At 42.6% G+C, this 12,751-nt stretch overlaps 1 protein-coding gene and 1 long non-coding RNA gene across 7 annotated transcripts in view; one reads left to right on the forward strand and one right to left on the reverse strand.

Annotated features, from left to right (window-relative positions):
- LOC102901721 overlaps nt 1-10,923 on the forward strand; it is a 28,054-nt gene extending 17,131 nt beyond the window's left edge. Inside the window, exons 5-6 of the long non-coding RNA XR_002744631.2 lie at nt 9,586-9,713; nt 10,776-10,923. This is a non-coding gene — a long non-coding RNA (uncharacterized LOC102901721). The remainder of the gene's footprint in view (nt 1-9,585; nt 9,714-10,775) is intronic.
- AKNAD1 (AKNA domain containing 1) overlaps nt 1-11,903 on the reverse strand; it is a 37,981-nt gene extending 26,078 nt beyond the window's left edge. For 5 of the 6 annotated variants that reach the window (XM_006934956.5, XM_019837540.3, XM_019837538.3 and 2 more), the window contains exons 1-5: nt 10,920-11,903; nt 8,755-8,794; nt 7,960-8,108; nt 7,804-7,866; nt 2,297-2,427 (exon numbers count right to left, since the gene is read on the reverse strand). In XM_006934956.5, coding sequence (XP_006935018.1) covers nt 2,297-2,427; nt 7,804-7,866; nt 7,960-8,108; nt 8,755-8,794; nt 10,920-11,903 — 1,367 coding nt within the window. The remainder of the gene's footprint in view (nt 1-2,296; nt 2,428-7,803; nt 7,867-7,959; nt 8,109-8,754; nt 8,795-10,919) is intronic. The other variant, XM_045033246.1, reaches the window with a different exon arrangement.
- Between the last annotated feature and the right edge of the window lie 848 nt (nt 11,904-12,751).

A 12,751-nucleotide genomic window follows, 5' to 3' on the forward strand; every position in this document is an offset into this window, starting at 1 on the left:
AATGGTGGAGATAGACCTGAAGGTAGTGGGAAGAAATGGGCCCAAGGACCAGGCCAGATGGGTTGGAGGTGAGTGAAGGAAGAAAGAGGAGGTGAAAACATGCAGATCTGGAGATGGAGAAAAGACATTTTCGAGGGATTTTGTGATCTTTTCCATAAAGGAGAAGACAAGATTGTATGTTGATAATATCAGAGAGAGGGATTGGTGGAGGCAGAACCCCATTTCTTGACTCCTTGACTTCTGGGGTCAGCGTGTGAAATGACTATCAGACTACATTCTGACAAACAAGATGCATGAAATAAAAGAACTATTTTTGCATATTACCTTTTATTTTATTTTATTTTTAATTTTTTTTTTAACATTTATTTATTTTTGAGACAGAGAGAGAGCATGAACAGGGGAGGGTCAGAGAAAGAGGGAGACACAGAATCTGAAACAGGATCCAGGCTCTGAGCTGTCAGCACAGAGCGCGACGCGGGGCTCGAACCCATGGACCGCGAGATCATGACCTGAGCTGAAGTCGGCCGCTTAACCAACTGAGCCACCCAGGCGCCCCGCATATTACCTTTTAAAGGCAATAATACGTTTGTTGTGTTTTTTTTAACGTTTATTTATTTTGAGAGAAAGAGTGCATGGGAGAGTCAGAGAGAGAGAATCCTAAGCAGGCTCCACCCTGTCAGCACGGGTCTCAAACTCATGAACCACGAGGTCATGACCTGAGCAGAAATCAAGAGTCGGATGCTTAATTACTTGAGCCACCCAGGTGCCCCAATAAGGTTTTAGTAAGAGCACATAGCAGACTTAAACAAGTAATTAGCCAATGAACTTGCAGAATTCTTTCCCTTGCAGAAAGCCATCTACAATGGCCTTTAGATTCAACACTTAGAAGGTTCTGGACAATTAATTGTATGGGGTTCTGCTCACTGCCACATTATGCCCATGCGAGAACAAGAGGACCAGTGTCAAACGGAGCAGCCTTGCTTGCTCTGAGGTGGTTTTAACCGAGTTTCGGAGAGACTGGGTCCTTCCCTTGCCCCAGTGTTGAAAGCTTTTCCTGTATATGGGACATAATTACAGCTGAAACTTTTTTGATTTATACTGGGTCCAGCACACTGTGGGTGTAACTAGGATATAAATAAGGTGTTGCATAACTTTGGTCTGAATGTGCACAGAGGCCCAACTTTAAAATGACTGCCTAGACAAGTGGGATTCCTCGGAAAATAAATATCCTTACTCTATTAGTTTTTAAATAAATAGTGAAAGTATGTAGAGATCTTTCTTTTCCCAGAAAACAAAATAAGCCTTTGGGCAAAAAAAAAATCAATATTAAAACCTCATCCTTGCTGTCTAATTACTCAGTATTGAAATAACAGTAGACAGAGATTTCATTCATTTTGAAAAGGTGAAATTGTACTTTGGAAAAAATACCTCAGGACGCTAGTGCCGAAATATAAACCATTAAAGTAATCTGGCATCAAGAAAGATTCCGTGTAAAAATGCAATGAATAGAAAGAGTTGAATTTACAGAGATTAAGTCTCCTAAATGGATTCTTTTAATTCATACCAGGAAATTAAATGGAAACAATCCTAGCCTTGAGTCCTGGAATACATCTTAAAATTGTTTGGATTGGAGAGAGAGGAGCACAGGGCCATAAAAATGGCCAGTTGGAAACTTCAGTGAGTTTGCATCTAAGTTTCTAATGTGAATTAACTCAGAAGTCATTTTGACTTCAAGCTTTAACATTTTCCCTAAATTTATCAGGCTTTGTGGGTTCTTCACCCCCACATTAACCAACCTAGCAATGGTCCTCTCATACCCACTGCCCCTTTGGAATTGTCTGCAGATAGGAAAGAAAATGGGGGAAAAGGGAAGGACAGAAGAGCCAGGCAGGGGAGACAGAGGAAGGAGTGGGATGAAGGCCAGGACACAAGGAGCTTAGAGAGAAGGCCCTCTGGGGTTAGCGTGTGAGCCTTTCCAGGATTTTCTTACACTGTTCTGGGTCTCAGAACCAGTTATGACACACAACAAAGGGCAGGATTGTAGTACAAAATTGCTCCTCTGGGGGACAATTGTTCATGTGGAGGACTCCATCTGGGTCAGTGCCCAGGACAGGACTTTATACGTAGCGGGAGTTCCACATTGTTTGTCTCATGCGCTAACACTTGTTCAGTGATGGCACAGTTTTTGCTGACCCTAGGCCAGGGGCTGTGCAAGCATTAAGCCAGCAGCCATATCAGAATCCCACCTGAAGGAGGTTGCCTCTGACCCCTCCACCTCACACAGTTTAAGCCTGACCTTTCTGGATCAAAGTCACCGACAGCTGGGGATTCATGCCTGTGAATTTGCTTCAAAGCCAGATGCTTCTCCTTGTTGTCCCTAAACTCCTGCTCCAGTAGTTCAAGATGTCCCTGCAGTTTCTCCAGGACCTGCAGCAGTAAAGTCACCAGAATCACGCATGAGTGGTTGTTTCCCCCCAAAATACAAGGAGAGTGTACACTATGGTAGTTTCAAAATGAAGCCACCACCCTTCTCCTGGCAATTGTTTTGTTTCAGAGACTGACATGTAAAACAGAGGCAACCCAGGCATCTCCACATTCACAACGCCCTTCCAGCACACAGCTTTTTCAATACGGCGACTTCCGATTTCTTCCCCAGGGCCCACTCAGAGGCCTCTGAACTCCTTAATAGGATATCAATAGTCCTGTGCTATTGCAGAATGGCTTTTAGCTTATAGAGCACTTTCCTGAGCATTATCTTACTTAATCCACACATCAATGTTGTAAATGTTGCAAAGTAGATTTTATTATCTCGATTGTATATGGGAGGAAATTGGAGCTCTGGGAGGTATGTCTGAAGCCACAAGGACCTTAAAAGGGACTGAAGTTAGAGGATCTGAGTTTGAGTCTATGGCACTTGGAGGGATGGGGCATTAGGAAGTTTAGCCAGAGCTTCAAATGGGTCTTCTAGACGTCAACACATGCAGCCTCGTGCAGATTAACACTTACATGGTGCAGGTTAAGGTCTGGTCTTGATGTATAGAGGCTTCAGCACTGCAGCCCCAATAGCTAAATATTCCCTGAGCACTGCCTATACGTGGCCCTGGGCCAAATGCGTGAGACATACAAAATTTACATCAGTCTCAGGGATTTTATTCCAGTTGGGAAAAGAAACGGGATTCAAGGACTTTGCCATGGCACTTTGCCATGGCTCAGTGCAAGAAGTGAGACCTACATCAGGCTTGAAGGATGCTCAGGAAGGCCTGGGCCAGGCAGTGTCCATGAACATGGAGAGGAAAGGATGGTTGGAGGGACACAACAATAGGGTTACAGGATCAGACACCCCAGGGTTCAAGTTCAGACTCTTTCACCTAATAATTATTATGATTTTAGTCAATTTGAACTCTAAACTTTAGTTTTCTCATCTGAGACAATAATAGCCCTCACCTCATACTGTGAAAGTTAAATGAGTTAATGCTTAGTGCCAGGATCATCACCATCATCATTATTAAATCTGATTATTATTCCAAGTTTGGAAACATATTGATCATAGGGCATAAAAAATGGCAAGTGTGGGGGCGCCTGGGTGGCGCAGTCGGTTAAGCATCTGACTTCAGCCAGGTCACGATCTCGCGGTCCGTGAGTTCGAGCCCCGCGTCAGGCTCTGGGCTGATGGCTCGGAGCCTGGAGCCTGTTTCCGATTCTGTGTCTCCCTGTCTCTCTGCCCCTCCCCGCTCATGCTCTGTCTCTCTCTGTCCCAAAAATAAATAAACGTTGAAAAAAAAATGGCAAGTGTGGTAGATGTCTTCCATGTTCCCCCCACCCAGATTTGTCCTCCATCTTTCTCCGTGCCCCAGCCAGGAAGCTGACCTTCAGTGGACTGCACCAATAGGCTTCCCTGCCCTGGCATTGGTTTCAGTCAATAGAAAGCAATGACAGAAGAGAGGAAATGAAGAAAGATGAGGTAGGGGTCTTTATTTCCCTGATGTCCTCCTGCCTGTATCCCAGTGGATTGGCTGTGTCTCTCTACCAAAAGCAGAGCTTGTCAGCTACTCCTACCATTATAGCTACTCTCCCTAGGCTCCAATATCTGCTCTTCCTCCTTTCTTTCTGCCCCACTGTTCCTTCTATGAGATGCTTTCTGTCCCTTATTGGTTTCCCTGAACCTTACCCACGCTGTTGTAAAATGATGCCTTATTAAACTCCCCTCAGTTGTTCCATCGGAATAAACCATCTAGTTCCTGCCAGGACCCTGCCTGGTACTACTGTAAATCTCACTGATAATGCTCAGGTTTCTAGCTTGGGAGGCGGAAAGAATGTGAACCCCTGACTAAACTGAGGAATTTGGAAAGGCTAACAGATTTGAATGGAGCTGTCAATGTTGGACATGTAGAATCTTCAGCAAGAGTGGGAGAGCCAAGTAAAGATACACACAAACATTTGGAGCTGTAGATGAGAAGGTAGGACCAGGAATTTAGGAATTGGTAGCATGCAGATAGTGAAAACGTAAGAAGGAATTAGGTGTTCAAAGGAAAGAGAAAAGAGAGAAAGTCAATTACAAATTAAAATTTAAGATCTTGGGATTTAAATTGTGTTGTATCTCAGAAGAAGATAGGGCACAGTTTTCTAGCTATAAATGTACCTCATGTAATCCTCATGGCAACTCTGAGATGGGAAGTGCCTAAGATCGTACAGCCAGTATATAGAACTACATTGTCTGTTCCAACATCCAGATGCTTTCCATTCTGTTGTGTTGTTCATGCTGAGAAGGTTAGTGTCGCCCTCTCTGGCCTTCTTCCAATGCTGAATCAAATGGGCCTGGAAATCTCAGGCCAAGGCTGACACTGTCAGGAATCACCTTGACTCTCATCTCTGCCCTAATACAAATCCCCTCATATCCTCTAGCATCAAGGGGAAACTTCCTGGATTGAGGCCTCAGAAGGCTAGTGCCTTGAACCAGTTCCCTCTGCTTTGCTCAGCCCTTTAAAAATCTATGGGGCGCCTGGGTTGCACAGTCGGTTAAGTGTCCGACTTCAGCCAGGTCACGATCTCGCGGTCCGTGAGTTCGAGCCCCGCGTCAGGCTCTGGGCTGATGGCTCAGAGCGTGGAGCCTGTTTCTGATTCTGTGTCTCCCTCTCTCTCTGCCCCTCCCCCGTTCATGCTCTGTCTGTCTCTGTCCCAAAAATAAATAAACGTTGAAAAAAAAAAAATCTGTGTTCTCCCAGTTCCTGAAAACCAGACTTTAAAAAAAAATTTTTTTTAATATTTATTTATTATTTTTGGCAGAGTGTGAGCAGGGTAGGGGCAGAGAGAGAGGGAGAGACAGAATCTGAAGCAGGCTCCAGTCTCTCAGCTGTCAGCACAGAGCCCGATGCAGTACTCAAACCCACGAACTGTGAGATCATGACCTGAGTCGAAGTCGGATGCTTAACCAACTGAGCCACCCAGGCACCCCAAAACCAGACTTTTTTGATATCTCCTTTATCATTCACTGCTTCACTCTGGCAATCTGGCTTTTACAGAATCACTTCATTAAATAAAACTGGGCTTGTCAAGGTCCCTCATGATCTCTTGGTTGCCAAATCCAATTCACTTCTTGATTTTTTTTTTTCCTGTTATTTGAACATGTGTTGTTGTGGCCCATACCCCCTTCTTTTCTTTTGGCTTTACAGCTCTGCCCCTTGCAGGTCTGCCTTGAGCTTTGAGGTCACTGCTTGTCAGTCTCCTTTGAGGAACCCTCTTTTACCTGCCCCTGTTTGCTGATTCTTTCCTTGGGCTTCTTTACTGCTTACTCTGCAGGTTTGCCTGGGAGTAAACTTCATATACTTCATAGCTTCAACCCACAACTATATCCAGATTTACATTTCTGGCCCAAGCAACTCCTCTGAGGTCCAAATCCATTGCTCTAATTGCCTACTGGATCTTTCCAATTGGATGTCCTACAGGGACCTCAAAATGAACTTGGCACCTTGCCTCTTGCCTGCCTCCCACACCCATTAGGAACTGGATCTTCCATTTTTAGTCCTGGCCTTGGTTGCCCACGCTAGAAATCTGAAACTCATCCAAGCCTCCTCCCGTCCTTTCTTCTCCCCTCTTAATGTGCAACCACTTTGTTAAACTCTTAGATTTGTCCCCCTCTCCATCCTCATTGCTAGTTTTGGTTCAGGCGCTCATAACTTGTTACCTGGAATATGGCTTCCTAGCCAGGCTTTGTCCCTAAGTCTTGCCCCCATGGTGCTCACCATTTCTTGGCTTTCAGTCCTCCAGTGTTGCCCCCTCACTCAACCTCAGGGTGAAATATAATCTTCTTAGCATGGTTTAAAGGTCTTTCATGAATAGTCCTTGTCTCGTCCCTTCCTCTTCACCACATGAACCCTGGATTCCATCTGGCTAATTACAGTACCACACAATTCCTCATCCCATCAGGGTTTTCTGTCCCCTGTGCCATTGTGACTGGTGATTCTTTTTCTTGGACCACTGTTTTGTAACTACCCTGTCAATCTCATACATATTCATCCTACGATGCCAAACTCCGAGGTCAGTCACTTCCAGGGAGTCTTGCAAAGTACCCTCTAACTGTCAAGGGTGAGCCGCTTCTAAGCTGCCATTAGCATTATTTCTCAAGCTTCATGTTGCTTGTCTATTTACCTATCTGTTCCCAGGAGACTGTAAGCCACTTGAAAAAGAAATTGTTTCTTTATCTCCAAATCTCTAGCACCTGGTACAGAGTCTTGGACATAGGAAGTACCTGATAAGTATATGTTGAATTGATTAATTAATTAATTAATTAATTAGTTATTTAATTAATATAATAGATGAATGAGAGTGATCAACTGTGTCTCTTAACATTTGAGTCCTCCTTTCCTCTGTCTATACTGTCTGGTTTCTACCGCACAGCCTGCCATTGCTTTGTTTGTGCTCCTTCACATCAGGACTTCTGACCACCTGCCTTATTGCTGACCCAGTGGCCCGAATGACGTCTTTGACTTTGCACATTTCTGGCTCTAACAATCTCAGCTTTTTGCCCCATTACCATGTTCCACCCCAACTTCCCACAACCCTGGCACTGATGAACTGTGGTTACAATATAAATTAGTGATTTGATTAAATGCAACAACAAGCAAGGATGTGAAAATCACAGATTTTCATCTGAAAAGCATAGTTTTAAGATCAGGTTTGAGTTTGCAAAGTTTTATATGTTGAGTTGTCAGATATTGGCAAATTTTATAATCTGTATCCCCCAGGACCCACCAACTCTGGATGGACTTGCCCTGTATAACAGCTGGCATGTTATTCTCTTAAGCCTACCATGGTCTCAGATTTATTGTTGGGTGGCCACTGAGGAATAATAGCCATAAGTAATAGACTCCTCTGAGAATGAACAAGGGATAAATACACATAGTAATAGAACTCTAAGCTCTTTTAGCTCCTATAACACAAACCCCTGAGCCAGATAATCAAGGAGGTCCTGAACCTCAGCATGTTGAGAGGTCGGGGAGAGGGAAAGGGGAAATAGTATAAATTAAACGTTGACAAAATTTTGTACTAGTTACCAAATATATCAAGCTTGAAATAGATTATTAAAGGTCTTAATTCAATTCAATTAATCAATAATTAAGGGTACAACATATGTGAAACACAAGGCTAGGCCTCTGGAGGTCACAGCCCTTAATCTTCAGCAAAACATTTCCACCAGAACATTTCTATGCCCCCCAGTGTAGAGGAAACATGGTGCTATAAAGTCATTCATACTTATGTACATCAAATTCCCTAACAAAGATGTTTAAAACTTGATAAAATTTTTACCAGCTTCTTGTCTTGCAAATGACAAGGAGAGTCCTGTGCTATGCTTTTGGAAAATTCTTGTACCTGTAGTGAAAAAATGCAATATTTCATTAATTGCATGATGTCTTATGTCTGAATTTGGTCACTTCTATTGGTCATAATCTTTCAAAATATTACTTTAGTCTTCAGTTGATCAGTCTGTTCTTTTAACTTCTGGCACATCTGTTTCCCTTCAGTTATCTTTTGAAATATGTAAGAAGAACTTGGGCAAGGGTCTTTCTGAGAGGTTGATGACACCTTAAAGACACTTGTCTCAGATTCTATTCCTGTGTAAGAGAGAATAAGTTTTGGCTTCTGTTCATCTCAACTTCACTGCAGATTTATGAAGTACTAAAAACAGAAGTCTGTGGCAACCATCACCATTTGCTATTAAAAAAAAAGTTTTCAGGGCGCCTGGCTCAGTCAGTGAAGCGTCCAACTTCAGCTCAGGTCATGATCTCACTGTCTGTGAGTTCGAGCCCTGCATTGGGCTCTGTGCTGTCAGTTCAGAGCCTGGAGTCTGCTTCAGATTCTGTGTCTCCCTCTCTCTCTCTGCCTCTCCCCACTCATGCTCTGTCTCTCAAAATATGAATAAACATTAAAAAAAAAAGTTTAAAAAAAGTTTTCAAAATGTATATCTAAATCAGAAGTTTAAAAATGCTAGTGGGGCACCTGGGTAGCTCAGTCAGCTGAGCATCCAAATTTGGCTTAGGTCATGATCTCACAGTTCATGAATTTGAGCCCCACATTGGGCTTGCTGTTGTCAACCTGTCCGCACAGAGCCTGATTCTGATTTTCTGTTCTCCTCTCTTTGCCCACCCCCCTGAATTTGCGTTCTCCTAAAAATAAATAAATAGTAAAAATAAAATAAAATAAAATAAAATTAAATTAAATTAAATTAAATTAAATTAAATTAAATTAAAATGCTGGTACCTGTGAGATTGTCTTGATGAATATGTATTGTGGGCTCCATCTGCACAATTAAAGGATAAGAAAACATTATTGTTGACACAGATTGGTGACGCCATTATTCAAAATGATCCAAAATGTTGTGGTCATCATGGAGGCAGCCCAGAGTTGTGTCAAGAGCTGGGCTCCCAAAGCCAAGGTTGAATTCCACTCTGACACTTACCTCCCAGGTGACCCAAGGCAATGACCCCATCGCTGTAAACCTCAAATTCCTCAGCAATAAAATAAGGGTAGAAATAGAACCTACCTCCTAGGGTTGTTACAAGGATTAAGTGTTAGATATTACCATATCTGTTACTACTACCATGTTTGATACTATTGTGGGGAACACTGAAACGTTTCTCCTAAAACTGGACCATGAGGTCCATGAGGGCAGCGGCCATTGTTGGTCTTGTCGCCAGCTCTGTCACTGGTACTCTCACTAACACCATGCACACAGTAGCCACATTCTGGAGAAAAATATAAAATAGTATGCATTAAGTTCCAAAATGTATGTCATGATAGTGATTGTTTACTTGCCATAAGCTAACAGGACAGGAGCTTAAATTCCAGAGTGACTCACCTTGAGAGTCTACACATAAAGCTCAGAAACATGCTAGTGCCAGAGAGCTAAATGGTGGTGGTCAAATTAGACTTTGGTTATTATGAATGTCTCAACTGTATGACAGAGAACTGATAGAGTCTAGTTCTCCAACCTCAATTAGCAGGACTAGAGAAAATAAGACACCTGACTTTAGACTTCCATTGCCAGAGAAAGGTGAGCCTAATATCCATTTCTGTTCCTGCTAACCTCAGAGCACTGAGGACTGTGCACCCCTGTGCACCCAGGGGTGGGTGCAAGCAGAATGAGGACCCCTGAGACTTGCCAATGTCAGACATAGAGACGCATTCCAGTCAAGGCCAAGTGGAGCTGCTAGATTCAGGTATGGGGGGGGGAGGGGGGGAGGGGATGGAGTGGGGCTGGGGGAGGGGTTCTGTTCAAGCTCCCCAGAGCATTCAGTTGCTAGAGAAAGGAGTTGAAGCATGAAGGAGTAGAAATGGAAACAGGCATAGAGTGTTCAGTCCAGAGTGCCCTTCATACAAAGCTTCAGGGAAAGATCATACTGTCCTGACAAAGTGCCAGAGAACTGAAATGTTTACTTTGATCATTAATGTGAATTTACCTCACCACTGAATCTTAAATAATCGAGGCCCTGAGACTCAACGTGTTGGGAGATAGATGGGGGGACGGGAGATGAGGAAAGGGGAGATAGTATAAATTAAACATTAACAAAATTTGGTCTTTGGGAGTTCCTGGCTGCCTCCATCAGTACAGCCTGCGACTCTTGATCTCAGGGTTGTGAGTTCGAGCCCCATGTTGGGTGCAGAGATTACTTAAAAAAAAAAAAATCCCAATATAAGCATTTAAAAAATGGTACTAACTAGTTACCAATGTAGCAAGCTTGGATTATGTTATTAAAGATCTTAATTTGATCTGATTTAGCGTTAATAACTAAGGGTGTAATATATAGAAGACACAAGGCCAAGCCCCTAGGGGAATTAGGCAATGGAAAGATGAAGACAAGGTTACTGCCCTCCACAGTACTCAAATCTAGTGGAAAAAACAGATATTTCCAAATTATTATGATCCAAAGCAGGCTGAGATAAATGCTCTGAAAGAAAACTAAACAAAAGAGGGTGTGAAGGACTGAATGGGAGTGGGAGTGAGGGTCTGAAAAGTCCTGTGGCCAACAGGGAATTGAAAGAGGCCATGAAAATGACCAGATTTTGAATAGGCATAGGTGGGATGTTCCATGGAGGGCAGGAGCTCAGTGGGTGAGCGGCCAGAGAGCTTGGGGACCAGCCAGGTCACTGAAGATGACTCCTGAGGGATGGGAGCTAAGTTTATAAGGGTAGGATGAAGCAAAAAAAAGCAGGGCAGCGGGGGGACTCAAATTCCAGGTCAAAGAGTTTGGAATTTATACTATTGTGTGTTGTTTGTCCAGCCCCTGATTCTTCTCAGGAAGACACCCACTGAGCTTCTGAGGGGTCAAAGACTAGAAGTCAGTTCCACGCACCTTGCAAAGGCCCACTGATATGGATGGGAAGTTGCCCAGATTGTGCATTCCCTGGAGACTACTTTTACTCACCTCTGTCTGTTGTGAAGAATCAGTAGTTTTCCTTTTCTGCTTTTGTTTTTCAATACAATTTGACCTAGATATGCTTTCTAAAATACCTTGCATCATAACTGACTTATCTCTCAGTTTAGGAGAAAGGCTGGCTTCTGTATCTATTATAAGTGGCTTATTAATTATGTTATTTTTAGGGATTTTCACTTTGGGAGCAACCTTAAGGAAATCAGAGAACTGGTAATGAACCTGGTCATGACCATATTTCAACCAATTGCCTGAAATTGCTTTTTCAGTCTGTTGTTTCTGGGGTGGCTGCCCTTGGAAACTTTTTGGTTTATCACATAGACTCTTGATCTTAGTTAGAAAATTTGAAGTTTCTTGATTCTCTCCAGCAACCACTGGCTCTTCTAAATTAGAGGTGTTTTCTTCTCTCATAGCTCGAGAACAATAGGGCTTATTGCTGCTTTCATCATCCCTTTTGGGGCTGAGAGGGCCTGTGAGTTCCAGGGTTTGTTCTTTTGGCCAAGAATTCTTAGCATAGTGCAAAATAATATTTTTAATAATGGCTTCATCAGAGCAGCCAGCATTAGAAATCTCAGGGAAAGTTTCACAACTAATGCCTTGACCTTTTAAGAATTCCTCTTTGGAAAGATGATGGAGTAAAATATCAGAAAGGTTTGACTTTGAAGGGTCTCTTTCATTAGCTGGAATATCAAGATTTATGGTGGATTGTTTCTCTTTATCATAGTTTTTGTTAACAACAGTTTCAGTCATTTTATCCCAAGTCTTGGTTATGTCTGCATTTCCACAAATCTCTTTGTATGTGGCCTTTTTTTGAGGATCATCTACTGTTGACATAATTTGATATGAGACATCAAGGATGTCATTTTTTGAGGTAAAATTGTAATCGCTGTATATCTTAATTTGGGAGAAATCCCTACCAAAAAGCAAATGTTCCTGTGGCTTAGGAGTTGTGTCTTCTGAGAAACTGGCTTCCTCCATGTATGTGCAGCCTGACTTCCTTTGTCCTTTGCTGCCTCTTTTTGATGTTCTTAATTGTAACTGTAGATCTTTTGGTTTTCATTGGTTGTCTTCATTGTGTCTCCTAGTCTGTGCAAAACAAGAAGAACGTCATTGTTAAATGTATTGGAATAATGTATGACACTATGCTTATATTGCTGTCTATACCAGAACAAAATGGATGCTTTTCATTTAGGGAAATTCAGTTATAAATATGAAGGCAGAATGCTCAGCCAAGTGGTGTATAAGCAAGGAATTTAAAAAAAAAAAGGTTGGGAGGAGGTTTTACATGTTTCATTCATTAAATTTTGAGGGAGAATTTGATCTCCAGTTGATGAGCACGTATTTTTCAATCTCTCTTAGGAAATGCTATTTGGAATATATATTCCACAAAGTAAGAACTTAGGGTGAAAGTGAAAGATTACTATCTTAAAGTAGCAGGGCTAGGGGTGCCTGGATGGCTCAGTCAGTTAAGTGACCAACTTCAGCTCAGGTCATGATCTCATGATCATGGATTCGGGAATTCGAGCCCTACAGCTGGCTCTGTGCTAACAGCTCAGAGCCTGGAGCCTGCTTCTGATTCTGTGTCTCCCTCTCTCTCTATCCCTTCCCTGCTCATGCTCTGTCTCTCTCTGTCTCAGAAATAAATAAACATATAAAAAAATAAAAGAAAAAAAAGAGTTTCTTATGGTTTGCCTCCCTCCCTCTCTGTAAAAAAACCATCCATTTAGATACCTCTTCTCAACTTGCGAACTCGTGGAACAACTCCTTAGAAGCAGTAAGATTTCCTCCAGTTTTAGGTGGAGTAACTGAGGCTCTGACTCAACCAG

The sequence above is a fragment of the Felis catus genome, chromosome C1 (genome assembly GCF_018350175.1).
Source record: "Felis catus isolate Fca126 chromosome C1, F.catus_Fca126_mat1.0, whole genome shotgun sequence".
Taxonomy (NCBI): Eukaryota; Metazoa; Chordata; class Mammalia; order Carnivora; family Felidae; genus Felis; species Felis catus.